At 45.4% G+C, this 22,205-nt stretch overlaps 1 protein-coding gene across 3 annotated transcripts in view; it reads left to right on the plus strand.

The window, feature by feature from the left end:
* TRPC7 (transient receptor potential cation channel subfamily C member 7) overlaps positions 1 to 22,205 on the plus strand; it is a 131,905-nt gene that overhangs the window by 38,036 nt on the left and 71,664 nt on the right. For all 3 annotated transcript variants that reach the window (XM_004609884.2, XM_012933050.2, XM_055143565.1), the window contains exon 3: positions 3,116 to 3,298. In XM_004609884.2, the coding sequence (XP_004609941.2) occupies positions 3,116 to 3,298 (183 nt within the window). The remainder of the gene's footprint in view (positions 1 to 3,115; positions 3,299 to 22,205) is intronic.

Consider the following 22,205-nt stretch of genomic DNA (forward strand, 5'->3'; position numbering starts at 1 on the left):
GGAGGGATGCTCTGGAGGACATCTTAGCTGTAAGTTAACATTGTTCTTAAAGAGACAAGAGTGGGTCCCCAGCCTCATCCATTATCCCTTATTCAGATATCACATTTGCTTTGTCCGCTGTTAATTTTTCATTCTTTGTACACAGTCCTCAATAAGAAATAGATAAATGAATTTTGATAGGTAGGATATGGGATAGGAGAGTCACAGAGCACATCTATGCATGTCATCAACTCCATTCAGCACAAAGCACTGAAACCAACAACACTCCAAGTATCTTACTAGAATTTTCTTCCATGACAATCTGCCTAGCTGAGCCAGCACTGGTCTAACTAGGATTTCCAAAACTCCTTTTCTACCCAAATTACATATAGAAGAGAAAGGCAGCCATGCTAATCTAAAAATGTTTTCTTCACCTTTTCCTACCAAACAATTGTTTCCTTCTGCAGCACAATGGATATATTGATGAAGCAGCCAGAAAGGATCACTGTATCACTGTCATCTCATTGCTCATCGATTTGCTCGAGTGGGCACCAGTAACATCTCCATTGTGAGACTTGTTGTTACTGTTTTTGGCATATTGAGTATGCCACAGGTAGCTTGCCAGGCTTTGCCGTGCATGTGGGATACTCTCGGTAGCTTGCCAGGCTCTCCAAGAGGGGCAGAGGAATTGAACCTGGGTTGGCAAGGTAAACGCCCTACCTGCTGTGCTATCTCTCCAGGAAGGATACAAGAATCAATGCAGGAAAAGAGCTGCAGTTTGGTGGGCTTCCATATGTTTGCTGAGGGAATCCAGGTTCTGAAAAAGCAAAATTGCCCTCCTATCTCCCAACTATTAAATAATAAACCAGTCTAAGGCTCTTGGCATTGATTAACACTGAAAGTGATACTTGGTTCTTAGGTCACTCTAGAATAGATTTGTTTCAAACGGGAAACCAATAAAGAAGCCTCTGAGGGAACTACATATGGGGAGTAGCAATGTGAGGGTTCCATGAACATTATTTTGTCTGACATTTTGGATCATTATCAGGTTAAGCAGTCTATTTGGAGGAAAGAGGCATTGGCATGTCAGTAGGAAATAAAGGCAGATTCCTAGGGATCATTTAGAAAGGTATACCTAGGGAAGAAAAGCAATAACTACAGAGGAAACACATTAGAAACAAAACCAAATAAGGTCAAGGCCCAAAAATATTTTTTCAAGGGATAAGAAGGAAAGAGAGTGATGGGGAAGGGGAGGAGAGACAGATGAGAAGCAATGGGGGCAGGTGTCAATGGGAATTCAGGTACATTGGTGGTGTTGAGGAATAATAGAGCTAAATATCCAAACCATAAAGTCTACAGCACTGAAACTGCAAGACCCAAACTTTTACAGTCAAATTTAAAAGGTGCTTGTCCAGATGGTGGGCTGGAGCTAAAGTGGGGGTGTAAGAGCAGGAACCTTGAAAGCCCTCGGAGGGAAGTTGACACTGGTGGTGGGATTGGTGATGAAACATTAGATGCCAAAAAACCCAACTACGAATAACTTTACAATTCATGGAGCTTTAATAAACTAAAATTTGAGGGGTTGATAATCATTTTCCCTGGGTCCTGCAAAAAGGTTTGAGGTGCATCTCTCTGTGGAGCACAGTGTCCAACAGGATAGCAGTCTGCAAGGTTAATGCTAAGGAGAAGAGTCACACTTCTTCCAGAAACAGCTTCATTCCTTCTCTAATGAAGGGAATCCTTTTTTGGGTGTAAAGGCAGTGCTTGAGTAAAAACAGAAGGTTTCTATGAGGAGACATTTAGAAAGTAAAAAGAACATATTTTGGGCCAGGGAGACAGTACAATGGTTAAGGGGCTCAACTAACATGCAATGACCCCATGTTTGATTTCCATCATCCCAGATGATCCGCCAAATACTACACAGAGCGATTTCTGAGCAGAGAGCCAGGAATAAGCCCTGAGCTTTGCTGGGTGTACCCCCCACCAAAAAAAAATCTTAATCAAAAAAATTAAGCCCTCTGTTAATCTCTAAAGCAATACTAACAGAAAAATTAAAATGCTTACTCCAAAAGCAAGCAATTTAAGGAGTCGCGATTTGCCATATGAAAAGACCTGTGGTAAGAAAGAACTGTGTTCAATTTAGATTATATTAGATTTTTTAATTTATCACTTAAAAAGCAGATTTTCCAACACATAACAAGGAAGACACCAATGTTGATTTTTTTCCTGATTTTTATCTTATCAGTCAGAGGTTTCTAGTAAGTTTCCTGTGTAGAGTAGTCACCATTATAAACTGATTTTATAATGGCAGCATAACTGGTAGCAAAGGAGGGAAGTGTAATTTCCACCAGCCTTAAAAGTTCATTTCCTAACTACTCCTCCCTCATAACAGGACAAGAAGATGCTCTGCTTTGAAATAGTCCAGGGGGCTGGAGAAATAGAACAGCCAGTAAGATGCTTGCCTTGCATGCAGCCAACCTGGATCTGAATCCCTAGCACCACATATGGTCCTCCGAGCATCATCAGGGGTTATCCCTGAGCACAGAGCCAGGAGTAAGTCCTGGGCACAGCTGGGTGTGGGAAAGAAAAGAAAAGAAAAGAAAGGAAGAAAGAAAGAAAGAAGGAAGGAAGGAAGGAAGGAAGGAAGGAAGGAAGGAAGGAAGGAAGGAAGGAAGGAAGGAAGGAAGGAAGGAAGGAAGGAAGGAGAAAGAAAGAGTGAGGAGGGAAGGGGGGATGGAAAAAGGAAGGGAGGAAGAGAGAGAGAGAAAGAAAGAGAACAAGCCCTAAAAGAACTTAGCAGGCAACACTTAAAAGAACAAGATTGAAAGATTCCTGCGCCTCATCCCCAATCATTCTGACTCAGAAAGTCTGCAACTGGGCCCCAATCTATAGTCAGCAATTATCCCAGGAGGCGCCGCCATATGTTGTGGGAAGCACACCCTGATAAGTCCTGGCTTAGGTCGCTGTGGTCCCAGCACGTCCTCCTGTCCCAATGCACCCCGTAAACTCACACCTAGGGAAGAGCTGTGGAACCACACTGCTGTGCTAGATGGGCCAGTCTGGGGGAGGAGGGGGAGCTACGGCTGGGGGTCAAAGGTCAAATTGACACGCCACCGATTTCTCTCTATTCTGTTAGAATGATTACAGGAAGTTGTCTATGCAATGCAAGGACTTCGTGGTGGGCGTGCTGGACCTGTGCCGAGACACAGAAGAGGTCGAAGCGATTTTAAATGGGGACGTGAACTTCCAAGTCTGGTCGGACCACCATCGTCCAAGCCTGAGCCGAATCAAACTCGCCATTAAGTATGAAGTCAAAAAGGTAAGTGTCCCCCTTTTCCTGACCTTCTGCCGGGCTCGGCTGCAGGAAGAGCTGAGCTCCTGCATATTTTATGTCAGTGCTTAGGACAGGCTAATGGTAACAACGCCATCACTAGGTTCCTCGGTAGACAGGAAACTGCCAGCCTTTCAGGGCTCCCCAAGACTCACATGCACCCCCTCCTACCCGAGCCCACTAGGAGACAGACAAAGATGTTGGGGGAGAGGGCTAGGGAAGGGAGACAGACTCCTACGAGTAGGCCTCGAGTCTAGAGAAAAGATTTTCAACTTCCAAGCCACTGACAAGAGCAATGTCACAGTGAATGCTCCCAGAAGTTATCAGGCCAATCCACAGGTCTTCATAAGAATTAAATGACTTGTAGCTTTCGAGACTGTTTATTGAATGCAAGGGGCTGACTGTGTAGAAAATGCTTTACTATTTCTATGACACCTATGGCTCAGGAACACTTACAGAACTGCATCCCTCGGGCTTACATCCTTGGTAGCATGTGCAAGGAGACTTTCACAAAAGCAAGCTCGTCCCTCCTCCTCGGTGACCACAGCTGTCTTTAATGGCCACTGGGCACCAGCAGCCTTTAGATGCACAGCAGCCAGCAAACTGGAAGTCTAAGGAATCAAAACTCAATCATGTTCCTATTCTGAAAATGCTTTGAATTCTTTAGAATCCGTCCTTAAAGTAGATGATGTTATTCATCCTGATAAAAACTGTAGCACTCCCAAACTCCATATGTTTAAATATCAATGTGCTTTCCACACAGGCAGGGTTTCTGATTAGTCTTTGAGGGGTTTTGTTTGTTTGTTTCTAGCAATTTCATAGGGTCAAAACTGAATCATATTTTCAATGCTCCCAAATTGACCTCTGTATATTTCTTCTCTTATCTGATTACTTTAATGTGTGTGGGGTGAACCATTCTTTAACAAACCACATGGAACTGGAATTCATCTAGAGAGGTCTTCCGATTTATTTTCTTTTAAATCTTCCCCACCTTTTGGTTTTGACAATACTCAAAGCTTGTAAGAAAATAGCTTATTTTTCCCCCAAGATTCTGAAGTCCAAATATCAAACTGCTAAGACATGGGAAAGGTGGCCTTATTTCAATGTTAGCAAGCTGAGTTGTTGAGCGTGGAAAAGTCAGGCTAAGTTTCAAGTCTGGCAGTATTTTCTTAGTGCAGGGAAATGCATTTTGTTAGCCTATCCCAAGAGCTCATCACAGCACATCACAGCCCTTCCTGAAGCTGCTGAGATCTCCATTATTGTGGGGTTCAAACTATCTCCGCTGAGCTTGGGTTTACCGAATGACAAGCATTTCCTTCCTTCCCCAAGCCAGAGCAGCCCCATCTCCCAGCACAGGGGACAAAGACATATTCAAAAGCCCAGAAAGGAGATAGTTGGCCCATTGACAGTCACAGTTTTAGCTATTGATTTCCATGGCCCCATGAAATGCAAGCACTTACCACTTTTCTGTCACATAATTTCAAATTTCTTAGCAAAATCATTCTTGGGAGTAGATCATTCAGCTAGTCCAGAAGTCTGACCATAACTCAGGCCTACATATTCCCTCTTTTTTTCAATATTTCTGACTACCAAGTACTAAAGGAGACTTGCATCATAGATACAGTCATAAATGAGAAGAAAAAGTGTCATAAACATGGTAGATAAGGTCAGAATAAAAAGGCCTTGAGGTGGACCTAGGAGCATGCAGAGGACGAGAATGCACATACTGCATGCTCTCCCCCAGCACTGCATGGTCTCTCAAAGGACCCCCAACCACCAAGCAAGGGATAGTCCAAAGCACAACTGAGTGTGCCCCCTAAAATATTTTAATAAAAACATTTAACAAAATTTTTTGAGGAAACTATTTATTCAAGTGGGATTTGCTAATTCCAATCATGGCAATCAAAAAGGTCTCAGGAAATATCCATCAAGAATGCCAAGTGCTGGGCACAATCCACAGGTAGAAAGATCATCAAGGGCCTGCATCAAATGTCAGCCTTGCTCATTTCAAAGACCTGCGGTGGATAAATTTTCTCAGACCACACATGCCATCACACAACTGCAGACAGACTCAGCATTTTCCCTGACATTTATTCTATCATAAATTATCAGTGAAGATACCTACTATTTTAAAAGGTTTATTAATATTATAAGGCGATTTCATTTTTAATTCATGAACTTTATCATGCTTGCAAGGGCACACTGAACACTGCGTCTTTGAGTTATAAAATGACTGGCACTAAAGCCTATTTAAAATTACAGTGCCTTTAAGTCCAGATAGATATAGCTATAGATAGATATGGAAATGATAGGAGTCTTTAGACTGGAATATAAAAACCACAAAATTTTCTAATCAAGGGGCAAGAGATGTATCTCACTGTCAGAATATTTGCCTTACATATTTGAGACCCTGGTGAGGTCCTGGGTTTTTTTTCCCTAGCACTGGAAAAAAATTCCTAATCGTCTTCCCATCTGACAGCAAATTTAACCTAATGCCACTATTAACCAATTTGTTCTTGACAGCTTATGGGATGCTAATAGGGGTTCCTTTAAAGATGTTTCACGGGGGCTGAAGACATAGTACAAGAGGTAAGGCCCTGCATGCAGCTACAGTGGTGGGGACTCTGGCTGGAATCCCCAGCACCACATATAGACTCCTGAACATTGCTCACTCCTAAGCACAGAGCTGAGGATAGCCTCTGAGAATTATACACATATATACACATATATGTGTGTAGTTTTCAAATACATTTGAATGCCTTGGACTAAGCAGTCAAGAAGACTTCTTTTCTGAAAGATAGCTGAGTCATTAGTATGCAGTTACTCTAAAAGAAAAAAGTATCGTGTGTATTATCCAACTCAGAACTCTATTTCCCATGGAACATCTGATGAAACTGGAGTTCAGTCTAACACTCTTGAGAGTTCTCACAGAGAAGCTTCTATGTACCCATTCAGTGGATGTGTCTATGGGGGGTACTGCACCCTAGTTCAGGTCCTTCATCAACTTCTCTGCCTCCCTTCCATCTTCCATCAACTTCCACCACCCTAATTTCAGCCTTTCTACAACCATGGCCCCCTCCTGACCTTGCTTCCTTCCTGGGATCTCTCGTCCTACCAGTTGGCTCCCTTCTCTCATGGCATGGTCCCCCACTTATGCTATTTTTACTGATGGCCCTCGTGGAATATCCTGGGCATCCACAGGAGTCATGTGGCTCTGGTTGAAAACTGATGCTTTAGATTCTGAATCCTAATATCAGGCCCCACTGGCTGGAGACAATCATGCCCCTATGGTCTAAGACCATCAGGAAAAGGGTAAAGAATCAATAATGAGTGTCACGAGACTGTCTTTCTAGTCTGAGTCTTATATTTACTAGCCATTTGGTCTTAGTCAAGTCATTGAAGCCTCCTGAGCCTTATTCCCCATCTTCATAATGTGCATATTACCCTTTGCATATTACCCTTCAGCTTTCAAATGAACTGATGTGAGAGGAAATGCTCTGGAATTTTCAAGTTCTTGGCAACTGTACAAAGGGCTGCCTCACTGCTGTCACTCAGTGGCATCACCTGCCTTGGGACTCTCGGGGTCCATCGATCCTCACCAATACTCCTGAGCTTCTACCTAGACAGTTCTTCCCCCAGAGAATTCTAGAATTCTCCCTAGGTAAAGACATCATTCTTAGAGCCTAAATTTCTTCCTGGAAAGAATAAAGGTCTTGTGAAGATAAGGTTGTTCACCATGACTCCGACCTGAAAAGGGTAAATAAGTCTCCCCAATTGATTTGGATGATGTGTCATCCAAAATGTTAAATAGGGTGGGGAGAGAGCTCAAAGGAGCAGACCTCAAGAGGCCCTGAGCCCAAACCCCAGCACTGCCTGGCCTCAGTCCCTACCCTTTACCAGTATAAAAACCCATGAGTGCTGCCTGGTGTGACTCTGGTGGAAACTGAGTACCAGCTGGATACCCCTGATGGCTCCTAACACCAGTGTGCCCAAGCCGACCACAACACCAGGCCAGCACTGAATGGTTAGTTAGCTGGCCAGCTATCACCAAGAGTGATTCCTAAGCCCCCTGATCACTGCTGAAGAGGTCTCTTCCCCCATAAATTTCAAACATCATGCTGGAAAGGCTATGTTGAATATGTAGAGAAGAGAATATGTTAGTTAATACAAATAATCGTGGCACTAGTTGCCTTCTCGTTCAACTGATGAGACTCCCCACTCTCCCAAGCAGCCTGCAGACCCTGGGACTCTAAAGACACCCTTGCCTGGTGCTGCCTGGTTCCCGGGTGACTTTGGGTTCAGAAATCCAGCTTCGCATGAGCATAGACCTGGGACTGTGGCAGTGGGAGAGGGTCACACTGTTGTAGTTAGGGAGTAATACTATTGTGACTGTCATTTATTCACTCACTTATCATTTAATAAAACATTCACCTATGTCTATCGTACTGCCAGCTCAGTGCTGAGCCATAGGGAGGCCAACACCAACTCCACCCCCAGTCTTGTCCTGGAGGGGTTCAGAGTAGATGTGTGAACAAAACCTGCAACCAGCAGACTGCACAGGGGCACAAAGGGAGCAGCAGGGGAGGATAGAAAAGCACCGACCAGCTCCATCACATCAGGAAAAGGTTCCCAGAGGTAACTCATGTAGGAGGGCTTCAGAGTGAGAGGTACTGGACCAAATTTAAGCAGAGAGGTAGGAGAAAGTTTGACTTAGACAGGGAGAGGTGATAGTTGAAGGTCATTGGCACCAGAGAGATGGGCAAGTCATGGACACTATTTAGAGGGTGTGAAAGCTCCCCTGCAATGCGTCACTGTGGGAAAACACAGCCAGAAAGCAAGCTTGTCAAGAAGATTCCCATAGACATTCCAGGTCATGCACGGAGCCTGGACTGCACTGCCTGCCCTACCCAATCCAATTTTCTACCATGCTTGAACTCTTCTATTTTCTTCTGTCCACCCACTCTCCTCAATGGCTAATTAGCAAGTGAAATGTGGCAAATCTAATATTATTTTTAAAAAAGATTGCTGTGTATTTTAAATAATTGATTTAAAGTTCAGTAAGTGACTTATGGTCAATGATTACCAACTTGGGCAGCGTGGCTGTTCAGCTTCTTTCCTGCCTTCAGAAGATTTCAAGTGGCTTCAAAGTGGCTGTGCTCATCACTGAGTGTGCGGTGGAGGATAATAATGGCATAACGTCAGCACCTTGAAGAAGACAGGTAGCAACTAATACATCACACTAATGAACCGTTATGCCATGATCAAAGTAAGAGTTCTAAGACAGAAGAACATGGGGCTAGAGAGGTTGTACAGAGATCGAGGGAACTCCCTTGCATGAGGCCGACCTGGTTTGATCCCTGGCATTGCCTATGGTCCCCTGAGCACCACCAGGAGCGATCCCTAAGGGCTACCATGTGTGATCCAAATATCAAAAATAAAAATGGGGAAGGGAGAGGAAGAGAGAACATAAACCAAAAACATGGCTGTTTTATTGAGCAAAATAGATAAGATTTTGCCTAGGATAAGCCAAGTAAGGTTGTACTGACCATCAGAACAGAAACTGTGGTGGACTTTAACAAAAAGAGATTTCTTGAGTGCTCATCCTGTTTCCACCCTGGAACAACATTCACTCTGGAATCCAGGTCCACTTTTCCAGAGGGCAATGAGAGTCCCATGCCATCCATAAATGTTTTTATCTGGAAGTGACATGTCTTCCTTATGGCCACTCTCTGTCAACAGTAAGTCACACCACCTACTCCTACCAACCAAAAGCGACTCAGAGGAATAAGCCCACTGTGCCCTTGAAAGAAGAGAGGTGGCACCCTCTGGCAGAGAATGGCCACCACAGGAGAGAGTTCCTAGTAACTCAGTGATTGGCAAACAGAAGCCCAAGTGCCCCCTGAGGCAGAAGCAGACAGGAAAGTTAAACCTGCTCGCGGAACTCTCTGCTGGGAGACAGACCACAAGTCAGGATGTAACGTGGCAACAAACAGCCTTCTCAGGAAAATGAAAAATCTCCACAACAATCAGTAGTAGCAGGCCAACTTCCCCCACAAACCTCTGCTCTCTGCTGTCAATTCCACGTCTGGAATTTCTTAGAGACATGGGGTTCAGAATGTAGCTGGTGGGCGGTCCCCAACCCAGGGCATGGTCCGCCAGAACTCCCCTCAGAGAAAAATGCCCAGGATGACAGCGCAGACAGATCCAGGTGTGGATGGGGGCCCATGGCACCCACAGAGTCACTCTGGAGTGTGTGGAAGCCTCTCTCTCTCACCCTAGTACTGACTGACCCTGTCTGCTCTCTCCCCCACGGTCTCCATTCTCTGCACACACTTTACAGTTTGGCTTTAAAGCATGAGGCCATTGTCCCACCTGGAAAAACTCCCAGAAAAATCAGAACCTGCTGGGCAGCAAGAAAGAGGGTTCTGTGGCTGGGAGGCTGCCTGCACCCTCACATGTTAACTCCTGCTAGCCTGCAGGAGCCCCAGACCAGGGGACACCCCTGCACCTCTCACAGGCCTCCTGGATCAGTCTGTGCTGAGTGACAGGGTCGCCCAGCAGAAAATGCTCCACGGCCGACAAAACCCCTCGTCCCAGAGCAGCAATGCTGGGGTATCCCTCTACACAGGCAGGCAGGTCCAACTACAGGGATCAAGGAGCCAGCGAGCAAAGGGGATCTGGGGACAGCGGGGCTTTCTAGAGGACGGCTGAGAGGCCCGCAGACGCTCAGGTGCAGACAGGAGCAGACATCCCCCCACTGCGCTTTCCCACTGAGGCATCTCTTTTAGCAGATGCTCAGGGTTAAGGGCAGCAGAGTTGTCACAGACACGGTCTGGCTAGCCAGGCACTGCCCCAAACCGTGCCCCAGGGGTCGGCTGGAAAGGAGAGGAAATCAGCCATCAGTCTCCTCTCTGGGGGTGCTTCTCGCACCTGGGGGTGGGGGGCAGCTGAATCACAGAGCATGGAAATTATCAACAGCCACCAGTCTCCCAGCTTGGATAGGAAAGCTGGGGGCTTGTTTTCTGTTTGGGGAGGGTACTGGTTTGGGGTCACACCTGGTGGTGCTCAGGGACTAGTCGTGGCTCTCCCTGGGTCATCCTGGGCAGTGTTCAGGAGACCATATGTGAACCAGGGTCAGCCACATGCAAGGCAAATGCTTTATCTCCTTCACTGACTCTCCTGTCCAGGGAAGGTTTTTGTCAGGTAGCAAATAAGCAAAGGACAGATCCAGGTGTGGGTGTATCCCTTTTCTGCCTGGAAAAATTCTCAGGAGAATAGAATCTGCAGAGTCACAAATTTAGTGTTCTGACTGGAATGTTCAAGTCCCCAAGTCCACATTAACTCCTTATGTGGCTCTGGACAACTTATTTAATTCCTGAGTAACAGGAGTAAATAACGGCACCCAATAAACAATGATTAATGCTAAGAACACAGTGAGTATATAATAAATATTAACTAATAAACACCGTCTGCCATATTGGCTAAATAAGTTAGAACTACTCCTGAGACTAAACCAGGGCTTCTTAACCTCATGATTAATGATATTTTAGGTCACATAATTCTTTGCTGGGAGTAAGATCTTGGAATGATAGGAAGATTTAGTACCATCCCTCCTCAGAGATGCTAGCAACCCTGCCCCCACAAACTGTCGGCTAAAAATGCCTGCAGAGATGGTGTCTTCCCTGGAGGAAGACATGACATGAGGACAGAGTTCTCCCTGGGGATACTCTCAGGACTGTAACCTGGAACTGGGAACTCCTGAGGGCAGCACCAACCCAGAATCCAGGTTAGATCAAACTCAAGCTCACTGTGTCATTGCAACAAAGTTGGCAGCATGAAAGAATCATTGGAAGATTTGTAAAAGTAATTCAATTAAATCTCTCAGTACCTATGCCCTCCCCCATTTCCTTTGATACTTTTATGGGGGAGACTAGGGACTCTGCTTGGAATTTTGGTTTCTAGTTTTAGTTTGGGGCTGGAGCAAGAGCACAGCAGTTGGGTGTTCACCTTTCACGCAGCCAACCCAAGTTCGATTCCTCCGCCACTCTCGGAGAGCCCGGCAAGCTACGAGAGTATCAAGCCCACACGGTAGAGCCTGGCAAGCTACCCGTGCATATTGGATATGCCAAAAACAGTAACAATAAGTCTCTCAATGAGAGATGTTACTGGTGCCTGCTCGAACAAATCGATGAGCAACGGGATGACAGTGACAGTGATTTTAGTTTGGGGGCCACTCCCAGCAGTCCTGGTGTTGGGGGGAGGAAGGGGGTGCCATGAGGACAGTAGTGTCCCAGCTCCATTCTTGGGGATTGCTACTGGTAGTGCTTGGATGACCATAAAGAACCAGAGGCCTCACCAGGGTCAGCTGCATACAGCACATGTGCCTTGCCCCCATCCTCTCACTCTGTTCCTGGATTCTGCTTCTTAAAAGCAGATGATTTTTAAATTTTGTAAATACTGAGCTCCTGGCACCAGAGATAGTTCAATGGGCTGAACATGCTTTGCATGCACAGACCTGGGGCTTGATCCCTCGTACCACAGGTCCCCTAAGCACCATCAGGAGCAAGCTCCAAGCACAGAACCAGGAGGAAGTCCAGAGTAGAACCAGGTGTGATCCAAAATCACTTGTATCATTTGTCATCCCACTGCTCGTCAATTTGCTCAAGCAGGCACCAGTAACATCTCCATTCGACCCTGTCACATGCTAGTGTAGCCCAATGGCATCTGCTTGCTCCAGGAACATGAAGAGCATCAAACTATTCATTCAGGATCTTGACAAAGTCATATGACCATCTCTTAGGTGGGCAGCCAGGCATTCTTTTGACATGCTGTGGAATGCAGTCAGTAATGGCTCTAGTCCAGTGGTCATCTCCAAATCGCATTATGTGTCCAGCCCATCTGATTTTCGACGCCTTGGCAAACAAGACAGTGTCCCTGATCTTCGATCATCGACAGAGGTTGGAACTCCAGATTCTTTCTCTCACTTGAGTGAAACATGATATTCCAAGCATGGCTCTTTTGATTCCTCTTTGGGAGACCCAAATTGTGTTCTTATCCTGTGTTTGTAGGGCCCAGGTCTCTGAGGCATATGTTAGTACAGGAAGAACAGTGGAGTCGAAAAATGTGCCCAGAGCCAGAGGTTCTTCATCCTCTTAACAACTTATTTGATGCTCTTGAAGGCGTTCCATGCCACTGTCTTCCTCCTACACAGCTCAGGTGCCAGGTCATTTGTCATGTAGAGTTCTCGACCTAGGTACACATAACTGCTGCATTCACAGATGTTCATTCCATTGAGAGCAAATGGAACATGATACTCCAAGCATAACTCTTTCGATTCCTCTTTGGGAGACCTTAATAGCATTCTTATCCTGTTTTCATAGGGCCCAGGTCTCTGAGGCATATGTTAGTGCAGGAAGAATGGTGGAGTTGAAAAGATGTACCCAGATCCAAAATAAATAAATAAGCAAACAAACAAATAAGCAAAAAGAAAAAGAAATAGTGAGTTTCTGGACTATGCACTCTTCCTTCATTTATCTTGGTCTCTGAAGACAAGAGAACAATACTACCCTGCACAGAATGGACAAGTTTTGTGGTGAATCAATGAATGAATGGGTGGAGAGTACCAATCATAGGCTTCAAGGCCTTTCCAAATACCCATAACTCCCCTCTGGTGATTATAAACCCAGGTAACAACACTCAAATGATGTTCCAAGTTGGCTAAGGGACCGGGCCCTCCACTTCACTCCCTCTGTAGCTCACAGGTCCCTTTTGGGTCTCTCCTCCCTACAGAAGAACTCTTATTGCCCAGAGAACCTCGTCACTGATTGGCGAGGATGAAGCAGAGAAGCGGGTGGCCTCCAGGTGACCCACCAGACCCACCAGCTATCCAGGGCGAGGCAATGGGGCTCTGTCTGTAGAAGGGAGTCCAAAACACTAGGCGTCGGCAGTACGGCAGTAGGTCTCTGCAGGCTCCCTCTTCTCACTGGCATGCCTTGCTGGGCAATGCCCACACTGTGCCTGGCTCAGTTTGAAGGGGGGAAAGTAGAGCATCTGACACTCCTCTCTGCCCTTCCTCATGCCTGCTGTGAATCAGCTGACACACTTGCTCTAAAAAGCAGATACTGTTGCATGTTTACAGACTTTTCAACTCCTTAAAGTCTGAGTTATCACAGCAACACAGAACACTGTTGCCTTTCTGGCTCTTTTGCTGTCTTTTGTTCAGCTCTGTCAATCTGTAAATATTTGCCTGGAAGAATGAACCTTTAGAGAATTTTTCATCTTCTTGGTTAACATGTTTTCTAAACCACATAATCTTATCTTGTTTAACTATCATTATATTCTTCATGAGCTGCATTTGTTAAAATAATCTGATTATTATTACATCCTGATTTTAGGGGGTGGAGAGGTTAACAAGAAGAGAGGAATTTGAGGAGCATCCAGGGGAGAAACATAGATCCCCAGTGCCCACAAAATAGATGCAAAGCAGATGCATTTACAAGTAGAAAGAACAAGAGCAATTTCAAAATTGTCACTTTAATACCAGAGTCAAACAGATTTTAGAAATTACAGTTTCCCCCAAGGACCCAAGACTAGCATCAGTAATTAAACTAAAGACCAACAACACATTTCTTTTTCATTATTTTTGTACTAAAAGCTCATATATGGATCCAATATTAATGAGCATTTGCTCTTTTATATATTTCTCCTGTTGTATTCCCACAACACATTATTCTTTCATTAACATTCATCTGCCTAAGGTCACTTGCGAATTTCTAGGTAGAAGAGGAATTTTGTAAGTATAATTATGGATTATACTTTGTGGAAAATCTTCGCTTAATGAACTTTAATTTAGGCAGTCCAATCCCAACTCTAGAGTTTACTGACCTATGCCCTCTCCCTACACACACACATACACACACACACATACACACACATGCACACATGCGTACACACATGCACATGTATGCGAACATATATGCATGCCCCAGAAATGTTTTATCAGAATGTGTCCTGTCCCCACTAACATCCATCTAAAAGTGAACACAGCAGGGAAATTCCATGCTCTCAGTATAATCAAGGGAGAGAGGCAGAAAGGGGTAGAAGAAACAGCTAAGATTTGAAGTCTTAAATTCAGCCTGATCAGGAGCAGCGGGGAGCAAGCACTACAGAAGTGCCCCATAATGGGGTACGGGGACCTAGGCTTCCATGCACGTGGCTCACTGGTCACAGCTGCCTCCAAAGGGCTTTCTGGGCAGCACAGCTATGGGGAGGAAAGTCACCTTCCCAGGTGATCCCAGGTTACCTGTGTGTCCTCAGCACACCACCCCCCTCTGGGTTATGTGCACAGCGAACAAGCAGAAGGATCTCGCCAGGTCACCACCAGCATCTTTGTATCCCGACAGCACTTAAAATTCAAACACCTAACCAGAGCCTGTGCAGGACAGCCTAGCCTAGCCTCTGCCACCCTCACCACACTTCACCTCCTCCTGCTCCCTGGCTTCGGACACACCATCTATCTCTCTGTCCCTTAAAATCCCCTACTTCCTACTCCAGAAAGATCACTGAGCTCTTGCTGTCAGGATCCCTTTCATCAATCAAAGTTCAGATCTAACCTCCTCGGGAAACCCTTCTGACCATTATTGGAACATGGATCCCATGTGGTTCCCTCCCTCATCAGACCCCTCAATCCCAGAGTCCTCTTCTGCAGGAAACATCATGAATTTGTTTGCTGCCTGTTTCCCACAATAGTAAACTCGATGGCAGCTCACCACTGATTCCTAGGCTAGGGCAGACCCAGGCAAGCAGAAAATTCTCAAGTGTGCTTCCAAAAGTGGCTGGATGCACTGTACCCAAGTTTTTGCCAGTTTTAATTTTCCTGGGATATAACAAAAATCCCACACTCAAGATGAGATGCAATCCTAAACACTATGAGGGGAAGACTCTCTGGGGAGAAGTTAAAGATCAAATAAGAGGAGCAGGAAGGCAGCCCAGGGTAAACAACTAGGTACTGGGTTTGACCGTCTCCCTCTCAACCCCTGATGACACTGACTTCACAGAAACACAAACCATCATTTATTCTATGTCATTCAGCCCTCCAGAGTAGCTCGTGTTCTTCAAACATGGAACTCTCTCCTCCCCCTGACCCCTTATATCTCTCTAAGTAAATTTCTCTAAATGAAGCTATTTTATTTCATTTAAAAACATATATGTAAATGCAAAATGCCATTGTTTGATTAATAAAACTAAGGATGATTTGATCATCAAATTGCATCCTGAAGAAATCACAACTCATCTTTCTGTGATTATAATTCCCTAATAATCCCCTCTACTATCTCGTCGTGAGAATGCACTTCCTACTCCCCTTCTGATTTATAGGTGACAGCTTCTGAACAAGAAGCTGGAAGGAGGAGGAAACAATCATAGTATAGCTGTAGCTAAATCGATGGATATTAGAGAGAGAACAGAAGACAGCCCTGTCTTCAGAAGTTTTCATCCTGAGGGGCTGCACAGATGTGAATCATGCCCTTTTTGCAACAAAAGAAAGATTAATTTTGGCAAGAATGATGCGGGAAACCTTCACAGAGAAAACGGAGAGACCAAGTCAGACTCTGAAAGGTGGCCAGAGCTCCAAAAGAAGGGGAACTGAAGGCATTTCGGGTGAAGAGTCAGCAGGCGGAAGCCCAAGGTTGGCTCATCTTCCTGTGCTAAATGCTCAGTGTGGACTCAGAGTTAGAGATGTAGATGCTCAGCGTGCAGGCAGATGAGAGAAGCAACATGGGGCTGGAGGAGATACTGGCAGCTGAGGAAGCAGGGTATGTGGGGGGCTCTGGGGGACTGAGAGGACAGCTGAAGCCTGTGACCTTCTTTCCCTAATGGGAAGGGACTGTCTTGAAGACAGCCTCGTGGCTGTCTGCACAGCGTGCCTTCATAACTGAGCTTATTTTATCTGTGGCTCAAAGTGTATCCTAAGGATGATCTTGATAAGGAGAGGAATCTGCAGTCATGTACTCCACATGTCAACTCATTTCACTTGTTTACAGTCTTCCAATTCTTCTCTGTATGTGTCATGTATTTACATACTCAGAGCTACAGGATGAGTAATGTAGCCATCTGATACACCTAGTACTAAGAGGTGAATATTTTTCTCTTTTATTCTGTATCATTATTTTTATGCCAACACAAGACTAGCGTGCCATTTGCTTCTACACCACTGAATATCACTTCTATGTATTTTTCATATTATCTTTATAGCTCTTTTCTGTTATTTCCTAAAATTGAATTTCTGAGTCAGGCTACAGGCTCAAAGGATACAGGTATTTGCAAATCATGTGCAAAGCTGTTTTCCTCTAGAGCTATCCTAATTTTTTAAATGTCAACCACGTTACCCAACCAAGTCAATTTCTTTAGCACTTTTGCAAGTATCATAAGGGTTTTGTCCTTCAATTATAAAATGCGGGTCAGTGCGTACTTTTAACACTTGTCTCTGGTGACTCAATCAGGTGAATTCTTTCTCTGTGGGCCCTCACCCACAACTCAGCATGTCCACACTGGGAAGGCCATGTCAAGCCATATGGCTCTTGTGCAGACAACACTTTGTAAATACATAGGTCATCCTAAGTTAGTGTGATGTTGTGACCGTAGGTGACCTAGTTTCCACAAACCAGTTCTAGGAGCAAGGTTTCAGGGTGTATAAGAAAATGGCCATTAGCTGAGATACAATGGGTGGGATTCTCTGGGAGATGATGAGCACCTAAAGCAAGGCCATAGTGTATTAGAAGGAATCCGTGCATTATTTTGTGGGGAAAACAGGATTTCACCACTGGGGGCACAAGCTCAATCCAGAAGCCTCTGTTAAGAGTCTGCCCTCCCAACCAGAGGATTATCTGCTCTGTGAGTGTCCGAGTTGCCCAAAGAGATCTCATTTAGATGAAGGAAAGCTTCTGGCTCCATCTAGAAGCTTTGGAGGACTCTGTGGCAGAATGTGGCAGCACGGATTCCAGGCATGCAATGTGTGTGGGTATGTTTGTGCTAGGTGGCAGGATTGGGTAGTGGGCAAGGAGGGACACACACACAAAAAATCAGCAGGCACTCTATCCCCCCCACACACACACACCATGCTCACTCCTCATGTTCACGCCACTGTTGTGAACAGCTCCCTTCCTATTTACTCCATGCTACGGATGATGGAGCCAAGGACAAAAGAGGGAAAACGAGTCACCAGCACAGAGGCAGATGGCAAGAAGTGGATGCAAACACGTTGGTGGTGCACAAAGCCTCTGCTTCACTGCCACACTGTGCTGGTGCTGCCCATAGGATTCCACCAACGAAGCAGGGGCGGGCACGAGTCTTTCTAGGCCTGTGAGGGAAGACTGAAGTCACAGAAGGGTCCCTCAGAGATACACAACCTCTCAGATTATTTTTAGTCGACACAAAATACTGATTCTCTAAGGACCCTCATTCTATGGCAAATTTTCCCATAATGGGCAGGGGGCACTACAAAAATCCAGGAAGCAGTGGGAGTAGTCAAGGGTTTAACTGGGAAAGGGAAGCATTCTGTCTGTTCCCTTAAAGATGGCAGATATCCAAGGGGGGATGCTGAGTGACTTCTAAAAAGGGAACTGTAGGGCAAATATGTCTGGGGAGCTCTGCTCTTCTCGTTCAAAAGAGATAAGAAAATCACACTGCTTTCAGCAAGTTTTATCAAGCCAAAACTCAGTGAAATTAAGAGATAGAACAGAGGCTAAGGCACTTGACAAGGATGCGGCTGACCCTGGGTCAATCCCCGGCACCACAGGACCCCACATCCAGGGCCACACACTGAACTGCTGACCCAGATGGCTAAGTATATTATAGGAAGGGATCCCCAGGGTCTCTGGAGCACTGATTTGGAGCATTTCCACCCAGCCCCCCTCCCAGAAAAAGGTCCACTAGATAGACTTACAAAGTTCCATGGATTCTTTTTTTTCTTCAATATAATATTCTTTAATATTCAGATTCTTCCCCCCACCCTAGTATTCAGATTCTTGACATAATCACATGAAAGCTAACTAAATATTACTAGCAAAAAATAAGTTTATATTATGACATCTACTGCTATATGAGTGTTAAACTGAAATGACAGAATAATTTATAAACTACCAAAATTCTGACTACTCATTTATTCAGTAATTATGTGCTTTATAGTTTCTACAAAACACTTGGTTAGGTACTTGATATACAAAATAAACCAGACCTAAAAACTACTCTGTAAGCTTACAGTTTTTTCTGAATACATTATACTTGTATAAATCCATGTTTTTAAATATACAGCTATGTATTTTAATGAATGAATATGTGTAAAATGTGGATATATGAAGTATAAACATTTGCATGATGTTATATATATACATTATATGTTACCATTATTTTGATACACAAAACCTGTTTCCTATGCTTAATGTATGTAGTAAATATCACTAAAACTAAATTTTCCTCCTGTAACAATTCATTAAGTTAATTTCTAAAAAGACAATTGATAGATGGAGTCATTTTTATGTTTTAGCTTATTAGTAAACTTCAAAGTATAGAGGCTAGAATGACATTACAATGGGTAAGGTCCTTACACAAGTTTCATGGATTCTTAACTGATGAATGAGCCTTGCTCAGAAACAGCTGATGGGACATTAAGTGGATGAGCGCCTGCATTGCCAGATAATGCCCTATCCTGACCTTCTGTTATTACATTAACAACCAGCGCACACATCCCACATCCTGCAGGCTACTCACAGGGCTGCTGAGACTCCCTCACAAATAGTCAAAGAATGCATGTTTCTGCTCAAAATCAGACTTTGCAACAAGAGGTGAGAAAAGGCTTCCTGCAGAGGTGCTAGAACCTGGCACCTAGAGCATCTGAGGGCCACACCTCACCTGGCTTCTCCTCTTGACCCTGCTCTAGGGAGGAGACTGACACACCTGCTTTCACATCCCAGACACAGTACTGCTAGCACTTTACCAATGCCTCCTGCCAGCAGCTACTCTGACCCACACCCGCCACCTGGACCAGTCTGGCATGTGCCAGCACAGTCCTTGCTGTGTTGGGATACTCCAGCCCTAAACCGCTATTTCTAATCTGAATCTGGTATGGAAATAATGATCTTAATATATATATAAATGTATATTATAGATTAATATATATTATATATGTTAATATATAATATATATAAGTTATGAGTGTCGGGTTTTATATATATAAATATATAAATTATATATATAAATATATATATAAAACCTGACACTCATAATTTAAAATATACATTTAGTGGAAAAACGTGGTTTCCATGTATGAATGTGCTCTGTGGCTCTCAGGGATAAGAAATCTCATAAGTAAACTACTTAGTACAGGTTAAACACTGAAGTGAGAGTCTGGGTGATTCATGTTCTTGCTCTATGACGCTAGACAAGTTCTCTGTGCCAAGGTATCCTCGTTGGTTGTTTTTAAATTAAAGGTTGGAGCCCTGGTTCGAATACCCAACACATAGATGGTCCCCCTAGCAATATCGAGGGTCACTCCTGCACACAGAGCCTATAATAGTCCCGATCACCACTGCCTGTGGCCCCAAGCAAGCCCACCCACAATAATATTGTTTGTATGTCATTAAGTTATTTTGATTAAATTAAAACATCACTGGAGGGTGGGGGGACTGGAGCGATAGCACAGTGGGTAGGGCGCTTGCCTTGCATGTGGCCGACCCAGGTTCAATTCCCAGCATCCCATATGGTCCCTTGAGCACTGCCAGGAGTAATTTTTGCGGCTGCTCACTAGCACTCTGGTCCAAGCTGGGGCTCTCCCCTAGTGATGTGACATTCTGGGGCTGGTTCTGTCTGTCTGTCTCGAGCAGTCACTGTGTCCTACATACAACAAAGTTCTGGGAGTTTGATAATAGCAAAACAGAAGATGGGCACAGGGACCCTGCACTGTACTTCCCCAAATGAAACAGTGGCACCGGTCAATGCCCCGCACTCCTAAATTACCCCAGAACTTGGGGGCAGAGAGTTCACGTGGACTTTGATGTCTAGAAGCCACAGGAGACCCCCAAATACCATATCCCTCTCACAACCCTGGGGAGCATCTCCACCACACCTCCCCGTCACTGGGACTTGAACCCCCATAATGCTAGCAGGTCCCAAAGACTCCCAGAAACTTCCTCCTGAGCCCAAACTCTCTGTCCCCTCAGAGCCGTCCTGGTCACCTCCCCCTCCGAGGAGGAGCCTCTGGACAGCAGCACAGGCTCCTTCCCCAGCGGGGAGTCACTCACACTGCAGAAGCCGAGCAGGTGGTGGAGGCGGCATCTGTGCTCAGCAGGCAGCAGGCTGGGCTGAGAGCTGTTGGGAGGAAAGGAGGCACCGAGCTGACTCGGGCCCAACACGGGGAGGAAATGAGCAGCCTCGTGAGAGCAATTTGAGTTCAGGGACCGGATTTCAGAAGGCAGTTGCTGTCGGGAAGAGCAGGAGGCACAGGTGACGGCAGATGCGAGTGGACAGATGCTGCGGCTTCTGCAAAGGGGGGCTGCTGGGGAGGAGCGTCACAGGGGGAAGGAGCAGGGAGAGATGAGGACTAAGAGGGAGCACTGGCCGACAACTCCACCAAGGATGAGTCAAGACAGAGGCAAGGGGGATGGAGAGCCGGCGGGGGGGGGGGGGGGTGGCGCTGTGAACCTCTCTGGTGCTGCATAAACCTTAATGACTTCTAAAGCAAAACAATAATTTTTGTTTATAATTTTTATGTCAGGAAATTAGGCAGGGTTCAAGTGGAAAGTTTGATGTGTTCATCATCTGGCGGCACTTTCTGAGCTGTATTTAACTAGGACAGAGAATTTCTCTCCTACCTCCTGGCTGTGTCAGGCTTCTGAGGAGTCTGGTGGCCTCGGGGAGATGGTCCTTACATTAGCATTTCTCAACTGGGGGCCACAGAGTGAAAACTGTGAAAAGGTGGAGGTGGGGGGCATGGCCCGAGACTAGGGAACCAATGGGTAAAACAGGGAGGTTGCAGGAAGAACACAAGATCAGAAGGGGGCCACAGTCAGAAAAGAGGCTGAGCAACTACTGGGTGTGTGCCAGCTGCTTTCTGTGAGAAAGGCTTCCCAGGAGCGGAGGGAGATGCTGAAGGCCTCTCGGGACCAATCTTGAATGCTCTGCAGCCTCACTTCTGCCACGATCTAGTCCTCCAGCAGAGCATGAAAGCCAGCTCAGCTTCAAGGCAAGAGGAAACAGACTCCCACCCTTGATAGGGGGAAAGTCGCAGGGAAATGGCATAGCATATGAATTAGGAGGAGGGGTGCAGGCGGGGGGGGGGGAGGAAAGGAAGATGTATTAGTCCCACTATCCTTGGAAATAACCACCATTTATCATAGGAAGAAAACTCAGAGTTGCTATTTTTGATGCACATTGTAAAGTTAAGGAGATGAACTGGAAGTTTCACTCAACAATACTTACTGAGAATCAGCTATAGATAAGTAGTATGGATATAATGTAATTTTTTTAATTAAAAAGTCCAATTCCCATACAGGGCTTACTCAGTCAAGTAGTGATGGGTCATATATACCATAATGTCTGGTGATTCCAAAGGGTGTTTGTTTTTTTGGGGGGAGGGGTCACACCAGGCAATGCTCAGGGGTTACTCCTGGCTCTGCACTCAGGAATTGCTCCTGGTGGTGCTCAGGGAACCATATGGGACACAGGGAATTGACTCCGGTTGGCTGCATGCAAGGTAGATGCCCTACCCCCTGTGCTACTGCTCCACCCCCATGATCGCCAAGTGATGTAAAAGGAAGAGGACAGGATAAAACTGAGTGACGAACACAAGGAAGCCTGCCTCCTGGGTGGAGAGGTCCAGGAGAGCCTGAGGCACACTAAGAAG

This window comes from Sorex araneus, chromosome 6, assembly GCF_027595985.1.
Source record: "Sorex araneus isolate mSorAra2 chromosome 6, mSorAra2.pri, whole genome shotgun sequence".
NCBI lineage: Eukaryota > Metazoa > Chordata > Mammalia > Eulipotyphla > Soricidae > Sorex > Sorex araneus.